At 57.3% G+C, this 26,181-nt stretch overlaps 2 protein-coding genes and 1 long non-coding RNA gene across 3 annotated transcripts; 2 read left to right on the plus strand and 1 right to left on the minus strand.

Moving 5' to 3' along the window:
• The first annotated feature begins 156 nt into the window (after window positions 1-156).
• Window positions 157-17,376, plus strand: UCK2 (uridine-cytidine kinase 2). The gene is made up of 7 exons (XM_083845783.1): window positions 157-438; window positions 8,800-8,959; window positions 9,861-9,957; window positions 10,744-10,886; window positions 14,351-14,448; window positions 16,411-16,459; window positions 16,962-17,376. Exons 1-7 carry the CDS (start codon window positions 340-342, stop codon window positions 17,099-17,101), a joined length of 786 nt encoding a protein of 261 aa, XP_083701909.1. The 5' UTR covers window positions 157-339; the 3' UTR covers window positions 17,102-17,376.
• On the plus strand, window positions 455-1,765 carry LOC310903124. The gene is made up of 2 exons (XR_014587285.1): window positions 455-929; window positions 1,064-1,765. It is a non-coding gene; the product is annotated as an uncharacterized lncRNA (long non-coding RNA).
• A 153-nt stretch (window positions 17,377-17,529) lies between the features above and the next one.
• Window positions 17,530-26,131, minus strand: LOC310903118 (uncharacterized protein). Its single transcript, XM_083845784.1, has 3 exons — window positions 21,022-26,131; window positions 20,388-20,668; window positions 17,530-20,053 (listed from the first exon to the last, which is right to left on the minus strand). The coding sequence occupies exons 1-2, from the start codon at window positions 21,442-21,444 to the stop codon at window positions 20,432-20,434; spliced, it is 660 nt and encodes a 219-aa protein (XP_083701910.1). The 5' UTR covers window positions 21,445-26,131; the 3' UTR covers window positions 17,530-20,053; window positions 20,388-20,431.
• Between the last annotated feature and the right edge of the window lie 50 nt (window positions 26,132-26,181).

The following is a 26,181-nucleotide window of genomic DNA, read 5'->3' on the forward strand; positions in this document are numbered from 1 at the left end:
CGCTGAGGGGGAGACCCCGGGGACAGGCACTAAGGGACAGGGGCAGACACTAAGGGACATTCCCCGGGGCACAACCCCCGGGGGACAGAGCCCGGGGCCGAGGGGCAGGGACCCGGGGGCCGCCTCGCCTTTGTCCCCGGGGCTGGCGGGGGGGGGGAGGCGCGGGGCCGGCGCGGCCGGGAGCCGGAGCATGTGCAGCTGCGGCAGGCACCTGGCAGGGAGCCGCAGCGCCGGGGATGTGAGGCAGGCGGGGAGGAAGGCCCTTGACTCATCAGATAAATCCAGCCCCGCCAGGAGAGCGAAGGCGGAGGAGGCGCGGCGCTGAGCACGCAGGGGAGGATGGCGGGGGACAGCGAGCAGCGGCTGGAGGAGCAGGGGCAGCCCAGCGGCGGAGAGCCCTTCCTCATCGGGGTCAGCGGCGGCACGGCCAGCGGCAAGGTGCGCCCACCGCCTCCGGCACCGGCTCCGGGAGGGCTCCGGGAGCGGGGCCGGGCGGCTGCCGCGCCACGTGCGCTGCGGGGCCGGGCCCGCGGTGGGGACCCGGCGGGGACACCGCGGCGGGGAGGGGGGGGCTCCGCGCGGGCACCGCCGTCCTGCTGCCCCTCCTGCAGCCCCTCCTGCCGCCCCCCGGCCGGCAGCGATGCGGCTGCCCTCGGTGTTTTACCCCCCGGTCCCCCCTTCCCCCCCCCCCCCCGGTTCTTTTATTTTTATTCGGGTTTTATATTATTTTTTTTTGGGTGGGGGGGACTCGTGCAGGAGCCGGCGTGGTGCGGGGAGCTGCTGACTCACGGCCCCGCTTCGCCCAGCTCTGGGGGGCGAGCTGCGGGTGTTCCCGGGGGGCTGCTGCACCCCAGCCGCAGCGCCGGGGCTTTGCTCCGCAGCCCGGCCCGCTGCGGGGAATCCCTGCTTGCTCCTGCGCTCAGCCCGAGGTAGGTCGCGTTCTGTCCCAATGCTGGAAGAAATATACTTTTTTTTTTTTTCTTGCCCCCCCCCCCTCATTTAAGAGCAAACCCACAGCCGACCCATCCACCCAGCGCAGAAATTCTCCCTGCTTTTTTTAAAGGGGAGAGCACCCATGGAAGTAGGAACACCTCCGAGATATTTCTTGCTAAGGGCACTGAGCGTGGGCCGCCACATGGAGACAGAGCCTGGTGTCTCTGGGTTCGTTCGTGTTCGGAGGGGGCCTCTTTCTGGCTTGAAGGGTGGCATAACCCAGCTGCTGCGCCCCAGCCCGTAATAACAGCGTTTTAAGAACGTGTCGCCAAGTATCCTATTGATTCTTGGACCGCAGATCCTCCTGCGAGGAGGAAAAATCCAGATATAACAGGGAAGGGATGGCGAGAGAGGATGCAATCTCTTCCACGGGGAACCAGGGCTGGGTTGTTCCTGCGGCACGGCTCTGGTGACTCAAATGCGCTGGGTTTGTCTGCTCTCTGATGCGTGGGGCAGCCTCTCGGTAGCTGTCCCAATAACATTGTGTCTGGCGCTGCTGAACTGTTATGTCTCTGAACACTGTGTCACTGGCCCACAAGGTAAAAGCAGTGATTACAGTACAATACGCCGCAGTTGTTCCCAACTTCAAAGTGAAAATGCTTTAGCAGCAGCAGGCTGCCTTAGAAAAAAAAAATAGGGAAATGGTTCTTTCTAACTAGAGAGATGTACTAGCTGGCTTTTCCTGTCTCTCAGCTTTGATTTCCCCCCCCTCCAGTGCTTTCTGGCTGCTAAAAACCTCAGTGTGGTGCTGCCCACTGAAGGGAGTCCAGCAGATCAGTACAAAGTTTGTGGGAAAAGGCCGCAAGAAATGTGCTGCCAAAAATAAAATAAGAAAAAAAATATATATATATTTTTTTTTAAAAAGCAAGCTTGCTCAAGGAGAAGCAATAGGAAGAAAGGAGCGGGGGCTTGCACATGTAGACCCTCAGTTGGTGCTGGGATGCTGCTGGGATGCAGCTGCTGTGGAGGGGCTGCCACGGCCCTGGCACGCTGCGGGAGAGCGGCTCCCAGCCGGCCCCCGGGAGCACAAGGCTCCTGGAGGGAAGGCGAAGCAGGCACCTTTCCCACCGGGAAGGCGGCAAATCCGTGCGACCCGCCTTCGCACCAATTGGGGGTTGTTGTCCCAACACACCCCTTTGGCAGCGCACCAGCCCCAAGATAACGGAGGGCGTTTGCCGGCCGAGGGCCCCCCCCAGCTCCTCCCACTGCTGCTTTTGTTGAGTCTAAGATGGGGGGAAAAAATGCTCCGCGGTCCCCCCCACGTCCCTCTCCGGGGCCGTGGAAGGCAGGGAGCCTGTTTGGAGCTTGCCGCAGCTTGTTGTGTCGTGTGGTGCCCTGGGTGAGCTGGCTCCCGAAGCCTTCCCCCGCGGGCTCGGGGCAGCGCTTGGCTGGCGTTTCTTAAAGGCAGATTTTTGAGAAGTCGAATCCAAATGCTGACTGCTGTTCCCTGGTGAGCAAGAGAGGCTTGAGGAACTTTTAGGACTGAGGTAGGAGGTAGAAACCTGGTCATCCTCCTGCATTTGGGCCTGGAAAGAAACCTGGACTGCGCTGGGCGGACAGCCGGGGAGCGGCAGAGGTGCTGGGCAGGGTGGCGTGCTGCGGCCCCTCAGAGGGCAGTGCCAGAGCTGTGGCGGCTCCTCCCGAAAGCTTGATGGGAGACAGAGCTTCTCCCTTTGTCCCACTAAATCCAAGCCATGTCCAGCACAGGCAAAGCGTGCTGCCGTCTGATGTGGAGGAGATGACTTGGCATTGAGACCCCCTCCTGTGCCAAAACCAGAGGACTGCAACCGCCTCACTCCCTCAGAGGGATTCCCAGGGCTGGTGGTAGCGTTTTCGTTCATGCTAAAAGCCTTCAAAGTGCTCTGCTGAAGCTCTAGTTCTCTTCTTCTACTCGTGGTCTTTGTGCTAACAGCTTCTTCCCTCCCTCCCACGAGAGACTCCTGACTACAAAGCACCGCAGCACGCGAGGCAGGCTGCCAGGCTGGAGGGGAGCTCAGCAAGGTGATTACTGGGATGAGCTGGAAAATGTCAGGGTATCTCCTGGAGGTCTTCAGGTGTCCCCGCGTCAGCTGAGCTGCTGGGACCCTGCGGCTCTGCCGGCTTGCTGCCAGCGGCATCTGATGCTGGGGTGGCTGCAGGGGTGGGGAGAGCTCCTCAAACCCAGGCTGAAGCATTGATTGCTTGGCCCCACGTGATGCGAAACGAAGTGCTGATCGCTACCTTCTAGCAGCAGGTTGTAAGAAAGGAGAGATTTACAATGGGCTGAGTGCTCTCGCTGGCTGCTTGATGATGTGAGGGCCGAACATGGGTGCCACCGGGGCCTGGTGGCTGCGCTTTTGAGATCTTTAATTAGTACATAAAGTAGTAAATGTCTGTTCGAACATGCAGGCCTAAGAGTTTCCAGCCTGCAGAGCACCAAAACTGCAGTGTGTGTTCAGCCAGGTGTCTTCTTTGCTGCTAATCCTCAAGGCACTTCTGCTTTCAACACCAAAACTGCTGTTTGGGGCCGATGTGGCCAGGCTGGAGCCAGCCAGGAGGCTGAAGAAGGCACTGGGCAGGTGTGACAACTAGTGTCTTGGTCCCCAGGCAGTGAGTGGTTCCTCACATCTCCCCACGGAGCAGTTCCCTCTCCACACAGGGTTTCTTGTACGACCGAGAGCTCAGACCCCTGCACTAGCAAGGGTTGAGGTCCCCCACAGCAACCTGTGGGTCGTGGCCACTGTGTCACCACCTGCATGCCGGGCAGAGAAGCCCAGGAGAGAGCCAGGAGCGATCCAGAGGCTTGCGCTAGCCACGGGAGCCTCTGGAGGAGGACTCGCAGGGACTGCAGCAGCCTTGTGGTGGTTCAACACCATTTCCTGGTGACGTTTCGTGGCTGGCAGGAGCTCTGGATCACAAGGTCTGACTTCATAAACGCTGGTGTCAGAGTGCGCTAGAGACTCGTCAAACCTTCTGGTAGAACACTGCTCTGTGCCAGCCGCTGACCAGCCTGAGACGCGGGGCGTTTTGATGGGTCAGCCCTCCCCTGGGGCCGACCGAGTATGTGCAAGCTCGCTAGGGAGCCTCTCTGGTGTTGTCCCACGGGCTCCAGAAGAATATCTTGCAGCAAAAACAGGTGGATTAGGAGGGATTGTGTCAGGGGGGTTGTCAGTCTGCCCACACATCGTCTGTGTTCAGATCCTCTGCGTTTGCGTGCACCTGTTCGTGCTGGAACCCAGGACTGCTGATGCCGTGTGAATGAATAGGAACCTGGCTGTCCCAGTCCGGGACTGCTCAGCCTGTGGCTCGCAGAGGGAAGGGCAGGAGTGGTGAACCTGCCTGGGAAAGCTCTGGGTGGAGGCCCGGCCTTTTGGTACGAGAATAGCAAGTTTCCAGTCCCAGTGCTGCCGTACGCATGTGCTTTGTTAGGACTACAGAGGACTGCGTGGGTCACGAACTGGCTCTCTGCAGTTGCAGGCAGATGTTTAATAGATGCTTTGGGACCCTTCCCAATTTGGCATCTGTTCTGTGTGCCACCCCAGTCCACTGAGTGCTTCCTAATACTCTATAATTAATATAACCTTAGAAAAAATCAACAGTTTGTGTGCTGCAGGAGATGAGCTGTAGAGAAAGGCAGTGTTACAAGGGTCCTGATTTCTGGGACTCGGTTGAGTAGAAGTCCCAGGTGATGTCTGGAAAGGAAGCCATGCCCTGTGCTACCGGGGGCATCATCCCAGCGGTCCCTTGATGTGACCTTAGGGGAAATCCTGCCAGATCCCAAAAAGGGAGACTTTAAACTACAGGCGTGATGAGGACACCTGGCCAGGCTCCTGCAGATCACAGGGTCCCACCTGGTGCCTGCAGCACTGTCCGGCTGTGTTCTCCCCAGTATCCATCTGAAGTTGTAATTCACAGCTACCCAAGAGGGACTGCGGGCTAATCTGCATAATAATATTGGGGAATTAGTCAGCTGAAGTGTATTTGAGCGGCTGGCTATAGGCCATGAGTGAATATGACTTAAATATGTAATGTAATTAATATATTTCAACTAAATGTCAGGCTTCGAACACCCTTCTGCTGGGTTTCTTCCCTGGCGCACCACCTCTGTCCTTTCAGGAAAATATGCTGGTGTTCTTCCCTGGGTACCCCCTGTGTCTTCCCTTCCCAGCAGAATAAAGCTGTGCTTCTTCCTTAAACACTAGCTAGTTGTGTGCTTGGTGCAGAGGAGGAATCCTGCAAGGGGAGCTGCAGCTGCTTCTGCTCAGGAACGACATCCCTGAGCTCTCTTCTCGAGCTGGGCTGTGCAGATACCTCCCTCTGAGCCGTCCGCGTGTGCTGCGGGTTGGTTCGCACAGCTTTCCCAGGGACCAGCTCGAGCTCCAAGAACGATGGCAGAGCGACCAGGGCTCCCTGCCTGCGTGCCTAGGAAGTCCTGCCTTGGCATGGTGTGGCTGGCGTGGCAAGGGTCTGCTCGGCAACCTTGGAGGCTCAGAGGCTGCTGTGTCCTGTCTATATTTTGGTTTTAACCAGGCTCTGGAGCCATTCTGCTTGCTGGGCATGAATCAGCCCCAGCGTTTGCTTTGGGCCGTGACGAGTAAAGCTGTGTGTGGCTGGGGCATGCGTGAATGGTGGATGTCCAGGGAAGAGGCCGAGCAGAGGCAAGGAGGCCTTTCATGCCATGCCTCTCACCTTCAAAGCGTGTAGCAGAGCTAGAACTTGGGATGAGGCCCAAATCCCGGAGTTTCAGTGTTGGGATTCACGTAGAGCATCACGGCATCTCCCTCAAGTCATTCCTCTGATTGTTTCTGCGCTCCTGGGCTTCTCAGGGAAGAAATGATTTTCTTCACCCCCGGGAGAAGTGGTTGCTGGTGGGAGTTAGGAAGAGGGGAGGAAGGAATCGGGGCCCAGGTTGTCCCTTCAGGTGGGTGCTGGGTGTCAGCACCACGCATCCCCTGGGTCACCGTCCCACCAGCGCATCCAGGCTGGCCTCATCCCAGCGTGGTCCTTCTTAGTCATGCTTTGGCCAACGTGTCCTCCTGGGCACCTGCAGGCCTCCCCAGAGCCCAGCCACCATCATTTGCAGTTACGAGTGGATTTTTCACGCTCCCGATTAACTTTGGCCACGTGTATGTACGTGGTGCTGGTCTGCAAGAAGGGGTTTGAGCAGGGCACTTGCGTCACTTACTTGGAAGATGTTTCCTGAGGCTAGGAGTTTCTGTTCCTGCTTGTAGGGGAATTTGTAACCTCTGCACTTCTGGTTTTTCTTCCTCCCTAGCGTATGGTGTTTGTCGACCAAGGGGAAAAGCTGCCTGCCCAGCTATAGGGGCGTTCGGGCTGGCATCAGGGAATGCCTGTCACAAACCGCCCTTGTTCCTGCCACAAGTGATCACAAGGAGGGGAAAACCCCTCTGCACCAAGACCCGGGGCGGACACTGTTCTTACCAGCCCCAAAGAGGCTGGGGGAGGCCTCCCGGGGCCTGCTGTGCCACGGGGCTGGAGGAGCACGCTGTGTCCCCCGCGGGGCCTGCAGGGAACCAGGGTGACACGTGTGCCCCTTCCCTGAGCCCAGCTGTGGCGGTCCTGCAGGGTGTCCTTGTGATCTTCCCCGTCTGCCGCTTCTCGCAGCTCTCTGAAACCCACCAGAGAAAAGGGAAGGGGTCCAAAGCAAGGGGCGCTTGCCACGCCAGAGCGTTAGAAGGTGAATACAGCCAGGATATGCTCCAGTCCCCTTGGGCCCCAGCGGGAGGGCCTACGTGTGAGCCAGGCTTTATGTTCCTCTCTCCAGCTGCTGAGGGTGACTTTCTCTTTTGGGTTTTTTTCTCACCATCAGGTGTCTTAAGTTGGGCATCGTGGAACACGAGGGTGATTCTCAGAGCTGATGGGGACTTCTTGCTTTCCAGGTTCAGTAGCCTAGGCATGAGCGTGCGTAAGGCAGAATAAGGGCTGGGAGGAGCTGTCTGATGCTGTGAAATAATTTTATTGTCCATCTGTGTGCTGAGGTCCAAGGGGAGAGGGCAACTTGTGTGTTGGTTTCGCTGATCTGAAGGAGCTTTGCTCCCTTCCCCAGGCTGGGGAAAGCAGTTTCTGGTGCAGATCCTTATGGATCCCGCTGACCTGCGGGCTGGGGATCTGTCCTGGAGGCTGCGCTGGAAGGTGGCTGATTAAAACTTGCATAGAGCCTGGGAAATCTGGTGTCCTCGGCAGCTGCGGCCAAGGCCGAGCCCTGCTGTGCCGTCTGCATGGGCAGCGAGCAACGGCAGCGGCGTCCAGGCGAGAGCGCGGGGAGGAAAAGCGGAGGAGAGGCACCATGCACGCCCTGTTTTTGCACAACCTATGGGATACAGCTGGATAAGCAATAGGGCTGGAGAAGGATGTGGGGAGTGGGAAAACAGAGGAAACGGAGAACGGGGGCTCCTGCTCTGTCACGCACGCAGGTTGTGCGTGCCGAAGAGCCAGCGCCTGGCAGCGGCTCGCCGCGGTGCTTTGTTCTGGGCGCAGGGCAGGGCTGCCGACGTGGCTCGGGGAAGCACGGCTCGCCCGCCCGAGAAGGTGGGCGGGATGCTCAGGGAGACCCCGACCCTGGCCTGCAACCCGAACGTCTGCCCAGGGCCGCGGGACCGCTGTCGGGCAGCCCGAGCCGGTTCGCTGGCTGCGCTCAGCAGCTCTGCAGCAGGGCTGGGGCTGACTCACAGCGCGGCGCGGTCGCAGCCAAGTCAGGTCAGCCTGGCCCGAGGGGAAGGGACGCTCTCTGGGGACAGCAATGCCGTCAGATCTTCCAGCTTCGCAGGCAAACTGCCTTGTCCTCCGCCTGCCGGGGCGACCTCCTCTGCCAGGCGCGCCTTCCCCTCCTCCTTCCCCTCGCCACCGCTACCTGCAGCGCTGCCTCCCGGGGCTGCCGGCCAGGTACGGGGCAGACAGCCAAGCCAGCAGCAAGACAGGAGCATGGATAGAGCCACGGGCAGGCTGGGGCAAGCGAGCCTCTCGCTGCAAAGCAGAGAGCTCGGCGGAGGGTGTTTTTGGTGACCGAGGCCAGCAGCAGCTCAGCTGGGTGTTTGCAGCGAGCATGATTCACGCGGGAGGTGAAGCGGCTCAGCTTGGTGCCAGGAGCACCCCTTTCCCCCCGGTCCCAAGTCGGGGGGATGCTGGGGGTGGATGGGCAGGGGTCCTGCTGGTGGCAGAGCACTGCCCCCCCTGCCTCACCTGGGCTCTCACTGGCCAGGGCAGGCAGCAGCCAAGGCCTCCTGTGACGAAGGAGAAGGGACAGAAGCGCGCTTTGGGGTTGACGCCGTGCTCTGATTTGTGTCTGGTGCAAGGTGTTGGTCCCTGTGCCAGTGGCACTCGTGGGGATCTTGTGCCAGCAGCCAGAGCCACGTGGCTGTTCGGTTGCTGGCTCCGCAGTGCCCTTTGCTTTGCTGTGCCAAGAGGCACCAGGATATGCTCACAGCTGCTCCTCCCAGCCCTGGCAGCTGTGGCAGAACTCTGATAAAGTCCCAGGGCTCTCCTCCTGGTATCTTTTCATCTTGGGCTGTACTTAGGGTATGAAGACAACCTGGCCCTGCCTCTCTGCAGATTTTTTCTTCCTCCCTAGCCATGCAGCCATGGGGTTTCTGGGCTGGGGGGATGCTGCTTGGTGCTGCTCTCACACCAGAGGGTCTCATGGTGATGCCCTTGAAGCACTCCTCTGGCTGTGCCTTCGAGGAGACCACAAACTCCTGGCTGAAGGTCCAGCAAGCGGTGCCCCATGCACGCCGTTACCTGGGGACATTCTCCCCACGTGGCTCAGACACCACTGCCCCTGACTTGTCCCCTTTGCTGTTCTTTTCCCAGTCCTCGGTCTGCTCCAAGATCGTCCAGCTGCTGGGCCAGAACGAGGTGGACTACCGCCAGAAGCAGGTGGTGATCGTGAGCCAAGACAGCTTCTACCGGGTCCTCACCTCAGAGCAGAAATCCAAAGCGCTCAAAGGCCAGTTCAATTTTGACCACCCAGGTGAATGGAGAACGGCACCGGGGCCCTGCCGTGGGACGGGGTCTGGGGTGGGAGCCCCCATCCCACGGGCAAAAAGCCTTGCATGGACACCAGGACTCTGTCTCTGCATGGGGCAGGCTGGGGATCTGTGGGTGGCTTAGTTAAGCCCTTGTGGAGCTAGGAGCCTTGTGTCGCCGGTGGGGCCACCTGTGTCTCCTGCAGCACAGTCTCTGTCTTTCTGGGAAAGCAGCTGCCTGTGGGGTGGAGTGCTTGGGATGAGGAAGGGCAGGTTGTGAGCTCTCAAGCTCCTTAAGGTGCTCCTCTTCTCCTCTCTGCAAAAACATGCCCTGGTTTGAAAACCCTTCTGGGTCAAGACCAGGGAGATCCAGCCTGGCACAGCCCCCTGGAGCCACCAGCTCCATGTCCCTCCTTCAAGGAGGGAACCGTCTTGTGCAGCTGTCCTGCAAACCCTTCTGCCGAGGCGGCCGTGCCCTGCTGCTACAACAGGGGCTCTTTGAACTGTCCCCAGGCTTGGTGGGGAAATTCCAGAGCCACTGTCCCCTCGTCCCCACGAGGACAATGGCTGCAGGCAGCGAGCACCGAGCAAACAGAGCCCTGTCTGTCTGGTGGCTCAAGGCTGAAACACTGCTCCAGTCTCTGCGCGGGCTGGAGCCCCGGAGGAGATGCCTTCCCGAACCCAGGCTCTCAGCGCTGCCGTACAAGGATGGTATTGATTTCTGCAGACCAGATCCCAGGCCGGTGCAAAGCAGCAGGGCCCTGGGCTTTGCAGCACCCGTGGGACAGGCAGGGCTTTCCTCCAGACACACCGCCAGAGCCACGAGCAGGGTGCCAGTGGCTCTGTCTAGGCTAAGCGCGGCGTTGCGTGCGAAGCCGCCTCGGGTAACGTTTGCTCTCTCCTCAGATGCCTTTGACAACGAGCTGATCGTGAAAACACTCAAAGAGATCACGGAAGGGAAGACGGTCCAGATCCCCGTCTATGACTTTGTCTCCCACTCCAGGTCTAACAGCCGCTCCTGCCTTGCCGCACCTCTGCTGCGGCGCGGCACGCAGCCCTGCCGCCCCAACCACCCGCCCCTCCGCTTGTGCCAACCCAAAGCTCCCACACTAACGGCTCCAGGCCTCTTGGTTAGAGGATCTGAGGCTGTCACAGGCACAGTCTCGGGGTCTGGAAAGCTGCACGGCCATGTGGTGCCATCCAGCAACATACAGGCAGCAGTGGAGGAGGGCTACGGCCCCCCACCCACACTTCCTCTCCCCATACACTGTGTTTGTGGCTGTAACAAGTATTCCAGGCTCAAACACTCCTGCACTGCCAGGAAAAGAGTTCTTGCAGCTCTTGCTCCTGTAACTCCTCCCTTGCATGCGTTCAGCTTGTTTTTGCATGCCTGCATTGGTCGGCATGGCGTGACCCTGCTCCTTGTCCTGCAAAAGCACTGTGGCATCAGGGGAGCAGAGCTGGCCCCTGCGGGTTCCCTGCGCGCAGGCTTCCCGGGCTTTGCACCTTGGCATGTAATGCTTGCAAGCAGCAGCTGGCCGAGGCTGGGGGAGAGGGGCTGGTCTGCTTCCTGCTCTGCCGTTTGTCCTTCTAGGAAGCGTACGTATGCCTGGGATTCCCTTCACTGCGGTGGGGTAGGTCTGCTCTCCCCTCGGTCGCCCCCCTGGTGCAGCAGCGATGTCCCAGGGTTGGAGCAGCGCCCAGGAGCGCCGCTGTTTACCCCCACCCCTCTTGGCTTGTTTTCCCCCCTGCCAGCACGTTTTTGACTCTCCTCCTTCTCCCCTGCTAGGAAAGAGGAGACGGTGACCGTCTACCCCGCCGACGTGGTGCTCTTCGAAGGCATCCTGGCCTTCTACAGCCAGGAGGTGCGGGATCTCTTCCGCATGAAGCTCTTTGTGGACACGGATGCAGACACTCGGCTGTCCCGCAGAGGTGAGGCCCAAACTTGCCCAGTGCAGCAGGGAGAGAAATGGGGCCGAACTGTGGCTCCTAGAAACGTGAGAGAAACGTGGCTCCTAGCAGGGATCCAGCAGGGGTTTTGCTGCCTTGTCCAGGATCCCTGCTTTGATGCGTGCAGCAGTGCAGCTCCAGAGCGGGCTGTGTCCTCGCGTGGCCCCGTGCCACGGCAGCCGCCACAGTCAGCTGGCAGCAGCAGAGGAGGGCACAGCGGGCAGAGCGGGGCAGCTCGACGTCTCAGTCAAGAGGCAGCGCCCGATGGATCCGCTCAGGACCCGGGGTATGGGTGTGCTCCGAGGTTGGCAAATGGGTGTGAGGGTGTCCGTCCTGGGTGATGCATACAGGGAGTGTGCTCGTACATTTGGCCTCTGCAAGCACAGCAGCGTGGAGTCTCTGTGCTCCTTGGCACTGGGGTGAAGACTGTGGGGGCGAGGAGCCCTAGGAACCACAATGTCCCTCTGTAGGACTCCCCACGTCCAGCTGGCTTGGCTGCACGTTGCTGGGTGGTGCAGGAGGAGCTCCAGCTCTGCCGCGTCTGCGCAGCTAGAGCCGCCTTTAAGAGCGGGGTTGCTGGTGAAGCGCCTGAGCCTCCTGGGTGACCAAGAATTAGGGGATTCTTGGGGCAGAATTCAGTTCCGTCTGAACCGTTCCTCCCCGTGCCTGATCTCTGACAGCCTCCCCAGTGTGTCTGGGATGCAGGTGGCTTAGAGGAGGGGTCCCATGCAGGTCTTTGTGCTGTGACAAGAGAAGCGTGTCCCAGTGCTCCAGCTGGGGACTGCCTGTGTGCGTGTAGGACTGTCCCACTCAGAGCCAGAACTGGTCTTGCCTGCTCAAAGCCCTGCAGCCGTCCTGCTGCCAGATGCACAGCCTCCTCCGTGCGGGGATGTCATCGGCGCTGATGAGAAGCTGCTCTTTACGCATCCTCCTTGACCCTGCCCACTGTTCCTGCGTGACTCATGCGGGGAGCTGACGGCGCACTCATCGCAGGGAGACGTATTAGCGGGTCACAGACGCATGTTTGCAAGATCCTGCAATGCGAGCCTTATCCCGTAAACAGACTATGCAGTGCAGGCCCTTGGGTACACAGCCCGGCCAGGGGGCAGCCCCGTGTTTTTGGCAGTGCCTTGTGTCAGCTGTCCGAAGGCATCTGTGCATCTGCAGCGCCCTGTGACCACGTGTGCATCCTGATCGCACTCGGCAGCGCCTGCTTCAGTCACTTTGTGCCATTCTCAGGGATTTTTCCCACCCAGCATCAATCACTAAAGCCTCACAAAGGGGCAGCTGGGCTGCTGCTGGCTGGGTGAGGCGCTGGTGTCTCCTCGTCGGGGCAGCCTGTCTGCCTCCCGGGAGGGAGCTGCCCGTCCGTGTGGCGAGTCTCCTGGCCTGCCGTCATCAGTTGGTAGGACCACCACAGCAGCGAGTCTGTTTACTGTACGTCTCCCTGGCATTGCTGGGAAAGGAAAGCCGGCGTGTGAGATGCCGAAGGTGTAATCATGTCCCTGGAATGTAGCTGGAGGCGGCTTGTAGCAAGAGCGAGTCGGAATCCTGCATTGTGACATGGCCCTGGGCCGTCTTGCTCTCCCAGAAGTCCTGAAGAGTTGCAGCAACGGGCTTTTGGGCTGGGTGGCGGCAGGAGATGAAGTTCCTGGAAACGTAGCTGGCAGCTCAGTTAATCAGTAGCGCTGGGGTTCAGTACGTGTGACTTGCACCGCCCCCATCGCAGCATCTCTCCCAAGAAAATCGCTGCCACCAGAGTGCAAGGGCCCAGATCTGCCAGGTGCCTCCAGCAGCCTGGTCCTTGCAGAGCTGCTTCTGGCCAAGGTCCCTCGCTGCCCTGTCCTGTGCCAAATTCCATAAAAAAAAAAAAAAATAGACTGAGCCAGGTGTCACATGCATTTTTCAGGTCTGATTTGAGTGATGCCTGCTGGCTCTGGACAGGTGCTGACGTGTCCTTGGGACAGTGGCCTGCCCTGCGAGTAGAGGGTGATCCCTCCAGATAGGGCTGCAGGCTCCTCTCGCTGGGACGTGTTGCTCTGGGGCCAAGTACAACACGGCGGGTGCTTGATTCGCGTTTTGGGGGTCATTGCCCTGCGGTGGTGTGCCCTGGGAGCAGGCAGGAGAGCTCTGCGCTGCCAGGAGCACCCTGCAGCCCGGGCACTCACCCTTGCAGCTCGCGGACCTCCTGTACTGCCCCAGCGGGGTGTGCAGCGCATACACCCTCACCGTGCTGCTGCTTCCCTGCCCCAGAGCAGCCAACAAACAGGGTGTGGGACCTGGGAAACAAAAGTGTCTCTGTCTTGCCTCTTTTTTTTTTTTTTAATTTTCCTTGCCTTTTTTTTTTTTTTTGTATTGTTTGTGCTGGGGCTTGCTCCCGCTCTCCAGAGAGGGCAAGGAGCTGGCTGGAGCAGCCTGAGCTGGCCAAGCCCTTCCAGGAGCTGGCCACGCGGCCAGCCCCTCGCCTCCCCACGTGGGGCTGCGAAAAAGCAGGCAGTGAGGCTGCCGGCCGCGGGCAAACCGAGCCGCGGGGACGGTGCCAAGCCACCATCCGGGGAGCATCACGGCCTGGCCCTGCAAGCAGGCGGGGGCTGGCTGCCGAGCGGCTCGGGCGGGCTGGCGGCACGGTGGCTCGGCTCGGCTTGGCACGTGGAGGAGGCTGGCTCCCAACCCAGCGCTGGGGAGAAGCCAGGCAGCCCCTAGGGGAGAGCCAAGACCCGTCTGCTCAGCCCCGGGGCTGTGCTGGCCCTCACCAGGGGATCGAGTTCCTGCTGGACTGGGGCACGTGCCTGCGCTGAAGGGGTTTTGGACCGGAGCTGGCAGCAGCCCAAGCGCCTTGTGCAAACTGGGTGCAAGGCCTGAATGGCACAGCGAGCAGAAGGCAGCCCGTTCTCCTGCCTCCTGGCTTCCTCCCGGGCTGATCTCCTCCCAGCACGGCATCAGCTTCTGTTTTTGAGAGCCTGCTTTGCCTCCCCATCCCACTCAGCTGGGGACAGCACGAGGAGGCCTGGCAGAGCTGCGTGCGTGGGTTTTGCTCCCCTCGGCTCTGCAGACCTGAGCTGAAGCGTGCCTTTGTGTGAGCACACAGTGAATCCCAGAGCTTCTCTCTTTGTGCACCTTTCCCCCGGGACGACGGGGAGAATGCTCTGACCCCGGAGGGAGAAGAGGGGCGCAAGGGCTGAGGCTGGGGACAGCCAGGGCTGGGGTGGCACTTACAGCGGGAAATGTGCTTGCAGAGCTGATGAGGGAGGGAGGCCAAGGCAAGCCCTTGGCTCCTGGGAAGCCTTGGAAGTGGGCTGGGTGTGCTCGGACATGTGGGCAGCAGCTTCCAGGAACACGGACCATAGGGAAAATAGCAGGGTGGCCGGCCAAAACCTTGCTGAAGGGAAGGGAGGTGGAGAAATTCGTGTCTAGGCTCCTGACTGTGCTTTACGCCTTCCCCCCAGTGCTACGAGACATCAGTGAGCGAGGCAGGGACCTCGAGCAGATCTTGTCGCAGTACATCACCTTCGTGAAGCCTGCCTTCGAGGAGTTCTGTTTGCCAGTAAGTATGGGGAGCAGCACACGCAGGAGCCTGCCAGAAAGGCCTCTTTCCCTGGCCAGCTCATCAGACAGGAGCATTTCATGTGCTGGAGCTCTCTCCCTGCAGGCGCTGGCAAAAAAAAAAAAAAAAAAAAGGGGGGGTGTCAGTGCTGGCCGGGGCAGGGCGAGATGGGGACTGTTTGTACAGCCACTGCCTCCCCAGTGAGATCACTGTCCCCATGGGAAGGCAGACACGGCAAGAGAAACCCCTCCCAGCACGGGGTCAGCCAAGCCAACGCCAGGCAGCTCAGCAGATGCCAGCCAAGGATGGATGATCCTCGGCTGCATCTGGCTGGGGAATAGGTCCCTGTCCCCAGGCAGTGACCACCGTGCCTGCCTCCTGCTCCGGGCTGTCCTGCCTGCCCTTTTCACCGTGTGCTGCTGGCTGGGTGCTTGGGGGAGCAGGGGAGCTTCTTCCTTTGCTCTGTGCTGCAGGATGTGGCCTTGCAGGTCGCATTTCCCACCTGGTGAGAGGTGAAGGTGTAGAGCAGGTGGACCTTGCTGGGGACCAGGGTTGCAGGGCTGCCTGGGGCAAGGGAGTGATTTTGGGAGCTGATAATTGAGGTAGGAAGCCAGGCTCCCTAGCAGACAGGGACTTTGAATGCAGGAGAGCACTGCAGTCCCAGAGAACTTGCAGGTGGTGGAGCGTGTTTGCAGGTCCAGCCATTGCACGCCTCTCCTGACCACTGCTTCGTGGAGAGGAGCCTGCAGCTTGGTTCTTGAGACTTTTCAAGTTATACAAGGCATTTCTCATTCTGGAGGAACTGAACCAGGAGTTCCACAGCCTGGAAACCGAGGGCCAGAAGTGTTAACACGAGCTGAACCTGTGCCTGATGTTTCTTGCCCACAGAAACATCGCTGTGCCTGTCCGTGTGGCCAGCTCTGCCCCCTCCCGTGAGAGGGACCTCTGCCCCTGGTGAACACCAGGAGGGGCCTGGGCTCCAGGGCTCCCTTCTCCCTGTCTCACGCAGATGTGGCTCTGTGGACCAAGGTCCAGTGTCGGTGTCAGTCCCAGAAAGGCTTTTTCAGGGAGGCAGGTCCAGCTGGGCGCCTGGCAGGTCCCCAGCAAGGTGAATCCCCAGCTTTGCAAAGCAGCAGACACTGCATCAAGTCTGCTGAGGAGTGTAGAAGGGTGAAATGTGAAACAAGGAGGGTAGAAAACAACTGCCTTGTGCCCACCCACCAGCTCTGGACTGGTCTGCTCCCACCTGCAACCCAGTGGTGGGCTTGGCTGCAGAGCGATTATGTGGTTGTGGAGCAGGCTCAGCACCCACTGCTGCTGTTACTCAGCTCCGAGCGTGTCCCGGAGATGTTTGATAGGGCTGGAAGTGCCTGGAGGTGTCAGATCACACCCTTGGCCCCGCAGGCTGGCTTGCTTGCTGATTGTGTAGCGTGGCTGTCAGGAAGCTGATCAGCTGTAAAAGCTGGCACAAGCTGGAGAGGAAACTGAGACTGGCACCTTCAAGCAAAAATAGGCCAGGACTGGCATCCTGAGTCAGCCTTTTTTTGCAAGTGTTGCTGGTAGAAAACTTCTCCCAGTTCCCAAGTAGATCAGCCCTGCATGTCCACGCAGCCCAGGCATGCCAACTCTTGCTCTTGTACCAAGTCTGCCTGGATTTGGGGTGAGGTTGTTCCCTAGAGCATCAGCTACTGGAGTGCTGTGATCACGAGGCTTTGTTGGGCTGCTTCTTTCTGGAATTTGTCTGAGCTCAGGGAACTGAAGTCAAGGTGCAAAGTGTGGCCCTCAAAATGCAGAGCAGAAGGCAAAGAAGAGGTTCCAAAATGTATCATCAGCATCAACGCGCCTCCCAGAGGGTTTGGGCTTGGTGAGGGGAGGGACGGGACCTGCTGCAGGAAGCGGTGTAATGCCCCAGCCTGGCGGCTCTCCACTTTTCCTGTAACACAATGCTCTCTTTCTTCCCAGACCAAGAAGTATGCTGACGTGATCATTCCCAGAGGAGCAGATAACGAAGGTGAGCAGACTCAGATCTTGCCGTTATGTCCTGGTGTTACGTAGGAGGTAGCAGGGGCTGCCACGGAGGTGATTCAGCCCACGGCCACCCGAGAGCGTGCTGGTACCTCGCACGCACCGAGCTGAACCCCTGCCCTGTGCTCCTGCCTGGTGCATCGGTGCCTGGGAGTTTGTGCTCCTCTTATCAAGCCTGGGAGCCCGTCTGTGTGCAGTGCCTCCAGGCAAACAACTCCCAGCTCATCCCACGCACAGGGAAAGCTGCCTCTCTGGGGCCAGGTGTGCAGGGGCGGTCAGGTCTCCCCCTGGCTGGAGCCTGCCTGACCACGCTGGCCAGGAGAGAGGGAATGAAGTGGCAGTGAGGCGGCTCCTCCCCGCAGGGTTGCAGCTCCCCACCGTGGGATGGGAGGCGGTGAGAGCAGGGTCATCGCCTCCGGCTTGGCTCTAGTTTTCTAGAATCCTAACGCAACCTCTCCCCCGTGTCTCTCCCTCCCTTCTGCTCGCAGTGGCCATCAACCTGATCGTGCAGCACATCCAGGACATTCTTAACGGAGGACTCAGCAAACGCCAGAGCAACGGCTACCTGAACGGCTACACTCCTCCCCGCCAGCGGCAGCCCTCAGAGTCCAGCAGCCGGCCTCACTGACCCCGGGCGGCAGGCATGAGGCTGGGGGCGGAGGGCGCTGGGGCCCTGCCACTGCCCCCCTGTACATACTGTCTGTTCATTCCCCCCTTATCTATTTAAGAAACCAGACGGAGACGAATGCCTTTAATTTTGTATGTTGGAAATGCCGAATGAGAAGCAGCCGGCTGCTCGGGAGCCTGGACCGCCCACAGCTCCTGGCCTTGCTCAGTAACTCCTCCAGCATGGAACCGGCTATAAATCTCTATAAATATAGAATTGCTCTATTTTTGTGTAAATGCAGAATAACGTAAAATTACTTGCCGTAAGGTATTTGCCAGGCTTGGTGTTGCTGGGAGGGGGCTGGGAAGAGGGTCAGGATGGGAAGAGATGCTGGGGTCAGGATCCTCACCTCGTAGACGAGAGGAAGAGCATCCAACAGCTGCTTTAGTATCACTGTGGTCTCCTTCCCAGGGAAGGGATGAGCTGTGCTGGAGCAGGCAGCTTCAGCGTCACGCAGACTTTGCGACCAGGCTCTGGTTGCCCCCTCCTGCCGTTGCCGTTCAGGTCCAAAGCAGCCTGGTTTGGGCTGGCGGGCACTGCACAATGCCACGGGGAGATGGGAGAACAACGTGCAATCCCTCCCCTGACTGTCTCTGCAGCTCCAGGTCTCAGTTCCTCAACAGCATGCTTGTGGGTTTCTGACACCCCTTCCCCTGCTGGCGTGGGGGCTGTTGTTGCGCTCTCCAGCAAAAACCTGGCAGGTGAGGCTGGGAATCCGGTCGTGGGCACGGCAGCTGGTGCCTTTAGCAGTCTTGCTGCCTGGCTTCTGTGGGTAAAGGACATGGGGTGACACAGCCCTGCTGGAGCTCGGCCGTGTTTGGGGTGGGACTCCTAGCCAAGCTGCGGGCTCAGCCCCACAGGTCTGTAAGACACAAGAGAGAAGCAGGCCCTACCAAAAGAAAGGGACAATGGATGCTGGAAAGCAGCTGCAAAGCTTCCTGCGGTGGGGACAGCAGTGTGTAGCAGTCTCCCTAACATCTGTCTCCACGTGTCACATCCACAGGTCCCAGCTGGATGCCCCGGGGTCCCCTGTTCCCCCCTTTTCAGAGCACCCTCTCGCCTGGCCTGTGTCCCTTCATCGTGTGCTGGGGGAGGACACGGTGTCCCCACAGTGTCGTGCTTGGGGCTGCACTCACTCGCTCGGGGTGAGAATTAGCCTCCCCTAACCTGGCAGTGCTGCATTAGCCCAGGAGAGCCCGGTGAGGCTATTCTGCAGAACCTGGAGGGCAAAGTGGGGCAGATGGGCTGGGGCAGGGGCTTGGTGGGAGTCAGGGATGAAAGGGGATGTGATGGGATGGTAGCCGGGAAAGATCAATTGGCACACGCTGCTGGGATTGAGTTGCCCCATCAAAAAACAAGTCTCAGAGGCATCCCACAAAGCCTGGAGCAAGGACCCTCTTAGCCTTGCTCTCTCTGATGGTTTTCGCTCCTTCCAGAGCATTGTTCTTGCTCTGCATGGTTAAAAGCTTAAGACTTTAGAAACCCAGTGCTCCATCACTCTCCAGCCCAATGCGAGCCAAGACGAGCTTTGATTTTTAACCAAGAGAACAAGAAAAGAAATTCCTCCCCAAGTCTGCTGGGGCAGGCTTATTCCCTCTTGGTGTGTGATGGGGGCTTGCATCAGCTCTTCATCCCCCTCGCTGTCTGCAGACACCCCCCGAGGCGTGACAGCTTTGTCATAGTAAAGAGCTGTCACTAGCCGAATTATTCCAGCTACAGCATGTCTGCCACGGGTAAGATGGACCAGAGCCCTACAGGTCTGGAGAGGTTCCTCAGGGCTTTAGTGGCCAAGACAGATCTCAAAGTAAATCTTATCTCCCCTCCCCTGCAAATAAAGACAGCCACTGTATGCTGGTGTTTCTCATCTTCAGTTTTTGGTGCTACATGTTGCTGGCTGTTGTCTCAAAAGCTGATGGGATCCTGAGCTGCATCAGGCAAATATTGTCGGTAGATAAGGGAGGTGACCCTTCCCAGCGCTGCTGAGGCCAAACCTGCAGTGCTGCGTCCAGTTGTGTGCTCACCAGTACAACAGAGACATGGAGCTAACAGAGACATGGAGCTACCAGAGAGGCTCCAGCAACGGGTGCCTGCATAGGAAGTGGCCCATAGGCAGGTCAATATTTGGGGCTAGGTCTGACTGCTGCTGAGGGCAGCCTGTGGGTCCCCTGAGCAGCTGCCACAGAGGTGTGGGAGCCTACTAGTCTCCTGTGACAGCAGGAGGTCTCTACAAAAGAGATTGATAAAGAGTGACATAACCCACGGAGTCCTGGGCACTCAACAGCCACTGCCACCCCCCAGGGCCAAGGGCACCCTGCCAGGATGTAGTCTGTCCTGCTGGGGCGTGGGCGCCTGGGGGGCACCTCACAGCTCTTCTCTCCCAGCCCAGCTCCCTCATTCCTCTGCAGGTGTGTTCTCTAAAACCTGCACTCAGCAGCCCTCACTTGCCCCACTGCCTCCTATGTGGCTGTGCCCCAAGCCCCTTGGTACCAGAAGGACACAAGTTCCTGTATGGATGATCTTTATTCAGCTGGGAGAAGTGGTCTGCTACCAGCAGGAATTTCCAAGAGTCCCCCAGCCAGCTCTGCTGCACACGCATGCTCCTGCTGTCCTCTGTGGAGCAACGAAGCAGAGCCACGTCCTCTGGGATGCCAGCAGCACCAGCGGCGCCTCTGGGAGGGTGCAAAAGGGGACCCTCCTTGGAGGTCCTCATGAGACGAATGTTGATTCCCCGCTGGCTGTTGTGCTGGCTGGGCACGGGCAGCCCACCAGGGGACAGCTGGCATTGTCGGTGGCGCCCATGCAGGGAGGAGGTGATCAGGGCAGTGTTGGCACCCAGTTGTCAGGGGGGGTGCCTTCAGCGCAGGAGCCTTCGGAGGGCTGAGGTGTGTCCTGCCTCACCGGCTTGCTGTCAATCTGAAGAGAACTGACTGTCAGAGGGGTGAAAATGCTGTGCCAGAATTATTAGCCAGGCACTTCCTTCCACCTGCGTCTTTTCCCGGTGCGATGCCTACCCTCGCATGGGCCTTGGAGGTCCTAAGTCCAAGGGCTACCCCAACAGGTCATGGGCATTCCCTGGCCACTGCCATCTTACAGGGACGTGGGCAGCGGCCGGGACGTGGGCCCCTTCTCCTGGGTCATGGGCTCCTACGGGGCAACCCTCAGCCATGGGTGCCTGTCCTCTCCTAGCTCCTCCCCCCCCTTCTCCTGGAGCATCAGCCTCCCCAAACCCATGGACAGCAGCACTCACTCTCTGCGCTGCCTTTCCTGTCGCCGGTACACGGGGTGCACGCTCTAGATGAATTTGCCGGGGGTACGCCAGGGGGCTCTTCTTTTCCTATCCTTGTTTAGTGCCTTCTTCCTCGGCTGTGGGAGCCCGAGCTCTTGCACGCGGAGCTGGTAGAGGTGCCTCAGGTAACACACCATGAAGGCAGTGTTGGCCTCCATGCGGCAGAGCAAGGCGTAATCATACAGAGCGTCCTTTCCCCGGCAGTCTGTCCCCGCAGAAGCTGAGGCCCACCGGCCTGTTGCCTGGAAGTGACAAGAGAAGAAGCACAGTGAAGGGCATGGATGGGGGCTTGTGGGGTGGAGAACTGTCCTGCTGGGCTCGGCTTCCTCGGGAGCGCCCAGCCTCGCAGGACTGCTCCGGGCAGCCATGGGGGCTCACAACAGCGCCGGCAGGCCCTGGGCTGTGCCGGGGGCTCCCTGCAGCTGGGCGAGTCCCCGGCGAAGAGGCAGAGGGCCTCTCGGGGCCTGCTGAGGCTTCCTTGTGCCTGCTGGGTTTTGTTCTTTTTTGTTCTGGAAAGCCTTTGTGGCCAAGGTCCCGTGGGTCCCCGCTCCCCGCAGGCTGGCCCTTTCCTGCACGCCGCGTCTCCGCCACTCACCTGTCTGCGGTGTCTCTGTACTGTTCTCCAGAGGCCGAGGGCAAGCAGCCCCACGCCGAGGAGGCAGATGGCGTCCCCGTTATCGCAGAGCAGCCAGACTCTCCCGCCCTGGGCAAGGTATTCCCAGAATTGGCCCAGGGGGTCGGGCAGCTCGGAGGGCTGGCGCTCGGTGCCAACGGGCTGTTGCTTTGGGCTCTCTGAAGGGACCATAGGGACCATGGTGTTCAGCCTGAGGCGGAGCCTGCTGGGGCAGCTGGAAAGGCCGAGGCTGCAGGGCCAGTTGGAGACCTGGCGCTTGGGGCCAAGGCTCCTGCTGACCCTGACCCTCTCCCAGCGGCGCTGGCTGCGGAGGCCCTGGCCGCACGAGCGGAACAAAGCCATGGCCAGAGCCACGGCCAGGAGGAGAGCCAGGCTGAGCTTCATCCTGCTCTCTCCTCAGGAACACAACAACGCTGGAGACGGCTGTCACGCTGAGCAGAGCTCCGGCAGTGACCACCAGCACTAGCGGCTGTGCCCAGCTGCGCCCAGCCGCAGCCTGATGTTATGCCGGGCCCTGTGAGGTCACAGGGCCCGGCGCTGTGAGACCGGCAGGTGACGAAGGCCGTGGCGAGGCTGGGGAGGACGCGGGCAGGCGGCCTTCGAAGCCTGCCGCTGCCGCTGCAGTCTGCACGGGGGGTCTGCCTGCCCAGCGGGGCGGTGGGCCTGAGCCCCCCGTGGTTTGGGCCGTGCCCTGGGTTTCTCAGTGCGAAGGAGCCGTGGCCAGAGCCACATCCAAGCTGGGCAGCCGTGGCACGGTTCTCCTCAAAACCCTCTTGGGGGCAGAGTTGTGAGAAAAATCTCAAATAATTTTCTTCAGACAGGATCTTCGGTGAAGCTATTTTATTCGCGATTGCAATGGCGGGCGTCCTGTCAATTAGGAGCACGTTTCAGTAAACAAATCATAACCTTTTATTCCCTATTACCCGATGCCTGATCACCTCCCCTGTTTCCTCATTGGCTGAGTACTACAGGTTCACAAGCTACTCGACGCTCCTCTATACCATATATGTAAAATTTGTCTTTTTTTTCAACCCTTTAATTTCTCCTTTCTTATGTTTTGAGAACTTGTGATCTTTGTTTTACTGTTCTCACACTGCTCATCCTGTTTTTCTGAAGCTTCTACCTTATTTTGGAACAGTGAGGCCTTCTACTGTCCACTTATCTACTTAGCATTTCTCCTTGTTATGACTACACAACTACCTTTGAATACAGAAAATTAGTTCTCTACTGCAAAAACACAACTTTGTTTCTCACAATTCTTCCCTCTTCTTTTCTTACTCCTATTGTTGTTTTTGCACCTCTTCACATACCGCAGTCTTGAGTTTTTCCAACATTAAGGTGCAATATTCTTCTTTGGATGTCAGGGGGAATGACAAATATGCAATGCCATTATTATTACAATACTAACAAATAGTTGTTTGAGCCAATTCTATTCAGGTAAACACAAAATTAGTTTCTCCCAAATGTTTCTAAATCCCCAGGAAGCGTCATCTTGAGCTACTCTATGTAGGATCTTGTTGTGTTTTTTTTCCCCCAAATATTTTTGAGATCAGTCAAATTCATCCCATTTGATCTTCATATATACACCAGCTAGTATTAATTACAGTGTATGCTCCTCCTTATGAGTTTATTATTAAATCTAATACTATTTGATTCTAGAGTACTATTTTTTGCAAACTTATCTTATTTTCTAGATCTTCAATATATTTACAATATTTTTGTATTTTGAGATATTTACAATAGCTTTTTCTAATTCACTCACCCTTAACCAAGGTAAAAACCACCTTGCAAAACTGTGAAATGCTAGAGAATTGTAGTAAAGGATTATCTGGAGTCCGCTTAATTCTGCGTGTGGTCTCAAGGGGGCTTTGGCTTTGTGGGTCTTCAATAATAGTTACATGTGGAATTATTGCCTCCAGGGTGCAAGCTCCCTTCCATCTTAGGGGCAAGACCTTCCTGGCTTTATTGCCACGTAGCCAGTACCACCCCTTGCCATTCGGGACAGGCCATCTGGTTACAGGATTCTCATGTTGTATCTGGTGTGCATTATGTATATTAGCATTCCCGTGGCTACCATATTCGGTACAGTATGGATTATTCCCTACTTCATGGATATTTCCACACCCAGGGGCAGTACTATTGCCCCCTGAGTTTCTATCGTTGTTTAATAAGCACCTTTGATAACACAGTATATTTTAGCCAGGACTATGTGTAGGGAGCTCAACTTCAAAATCTTTTCCTTCCCGGGACTGAGTATGATCTGACATTTTTAGAAATCTAGAGAATCCAGACACAGTTGCTGCTGGAAACAGTAATCAGGGACAAGGTCTTTTCAGTCTTTCTAGGCATCTGGGTGCAAATCCAACAAGTATTTCAAGATAGAACTCAAGAGATGTTCTCGATTAATTGGAAATGCTGATTTTTCCCTCCATCCTATCGCTAATCCATTGAGAATAGGTATTACTAAGATAAACTTAAAATACATAATTTCTATGTATATATACACCCCTATAATAATAAAGAAATAATAATTAAGAAAAACAATAAAAATCACAGACTAATAAGGATTCTTCTGGTGGGGATTAAACACCTCCCTTTCTCCCACTTCCAGGGAGTGTTCGCTGGAAACATTCTGATTCTGTGTAATTCAATCCCTTTTACTCATTAATTCATTACGAATTCCTCTAAGGAGAAGTTAAAGGTTTACAATAGATAGTTTTAACAGTTTTAACCTTAAAAGTCTTTGTTAATGCAGTCTCTCTGGTATCAGGGTTAACTGATGCTTTTACCCAGGTGTGAGTCCACCCTTTCTCAGCTGTTCTTACTGTTGTCTCAGTAGTCAGGAGCACTTGGAACAGTCCATCCCACTAAGGTTGCAGTTTCAATTCTCTCCATGTTCACATCAGATCCAAATTTCCTGCTTGGAATGGATGGATCAGGACTTCCAAGGATGGGGCTTGAGATAACAGTCCATGGGTCCTGAGAGATGACAAAGAGGACGACAGCCCGAGTATATAGTTCTTAAGAAAAGCATCTTTTGTCTCAAATTGAGGTAATTCATTCCCTTTGTCCATGTACAGCAATCCAAATAATATTTCATATGGTGAAACTCCTACATCTTTTCTTGGTGCAATTTGAATTCAGAGAAGTGCCAAAGGTAAGCACTTCGTTTGGGGAAGCTGAGTTTCCAGAACTTAGTCAATTGCTTCCTTACTGTCTGATCCTCTCCACCCTTCCAGAAGAGGAAGGATGCCAAGGAGTGTGAAATTTCCACTTAATTCCTAGAGTCCACATTAGCCCTTGCAATATTTCTGACATAAAGTGATTTATTTGATCAGAGTCAATATTTTCAACAATTCCGTACCTGGGAGTTATTTGTTCTAGAATTACTTTAGTTACTATGTTCACAGTAGCAGATACTGAAGAGAAAGCTTCCACCCACTCTGACAAATGATCTACCAAGACTAATAACCATTTAAATCTACCTACTCTAAGGAATTCTGTAAAATCTACCTGTACATTTTGGAAGCGTTGAATTCCTGGTTCTCGCCCCCTTTGGGCTGACTGCAGATAATTTTCCACTACTGTCCACTTATCTACTTAGCATTTCTCCTTGTTATGACTACACAACTACCTTTGAATACAGAAAATTAGTTCTCTACTGCAAAAACACAACTTTGTTTCTCACAGAGTGGAAGCCCCCATCGAGAGGAAAGCCCCAAATTGGCTGTTGGTTGGATAAAATCATGGAATCATTAAGCTTTGAATAGAATCACAGAATCACAGAATCACAGAATCACAGAATCACAGAATCATAGAATCACTGAGGTTGGAAAAGATGATCTGCTCCAACTACCCCCCTACCACCAATGTCACCCACTAAACCATGTCTCTAGGCACCACGTCCAACCTTTCCTTAAACACCCCCAGAGGAACAGTGACTCCACCACCTCCCTGGGCAACCCGTCCCAATGCCTGACCGCTCTTTCTGAGAAGAAATTTCTCTAATTTCCAACCTGAACCTCCCCTGGTGCAACTTGAGGCCGTTCCCTCTAGTCCTATCGCTAGTTACCTGTGGGAAAAGACCGACCCCCAGCTCCCCACACCTTCCTTTCAGGGAGCTGTAGAGAGCAATAAGGTCTCCCTGAGCCTCCTCTTCCCCGGACCAAACACCCCCAGTTCCCTCAGCCACCCCTCACAGGACTTGTGTTCCAGGCCCTTCACCAGCTTCGCAGGCCTTCCCTGGATGCGCTCCAGGGCCTTGACGTGCTTCTTGTAGCGAGGGGCCCAAAGCTGAACACAGCACTCAAGGTGCAGCCTCACCAGAGCTGAGTACAAGGGAACGACCACCTCCCTGGTCCTGCTGGCTACACTATTCCCGGCACAAGCCAGGATGCCGATGGCCTTCCTGGCCACCTGGGCACACTGCCGGCTCATTTTCAGGCGAGCATCGACCAACACCCCCAGATCCATGTCCTCTGCACACCTTCCGAGTCACTCTGTCCCAAGCCTGTAGCGCTGCACGGGGTTGTTGTGGCCGAAGCGCAGGACCCGGCACTTAGCCATGTTGAACCTCATCCCATTGGCCTCTGCCACGATCCAGCCTTTCCAGGTCCCTATGCGGAGCCTTCAAATGTAAAGTGTTGTGAAGTAGGAGTGGAGTTAGTCTGGAATTAGTCCCCCAGGGACATGACTCGCAGGGTCCTGGGCACTCACCAGCCACTGCCACCCCCCAGGGCCAAGGGCACCCTGCCAGGATGTGGTCTGTCCTGCTGGAGCGTGGGCGCCTGGGGGGCACCTCACAGCTCTTCTCTCCCAGCCCAGCTCCCCCATTCCCCTCCAGGCGTGTTCTCCCAAACCCACAAACGGAGCAGCCCTCCGTGTCCCAGCAGCAGCGGCTGCAAAGCGCAGCTGGTAGGCATGAAACCACGGAGAAAGTCATACAAGGGCAAGAGCCAGCCTGAGTTTTACGGTGTTCCGTGTTCAGGAGGAAGACTGATATTTGTGCCGGCTGTCGCCCCGAGCAGAGCTCCAGCAGCGACCACCAGAACCAAGCAGCTCCCCGGCTCGCCCGGGCTGGCCACGCTCCCGCTGTGACCACCCAGAGGCCGGCGTCAGTCC

Source organism: Anser anser, assembly GCF_964211835.1.
Source record: "Anser anser genome assembly, chromosome: 8".
In the NCBI taxonomy this organism is placed as follows: Eukaryota; Metazoa; Chordata; class Aves; order Anseriformes; family Anatidae; genus Anser; species Anser anser.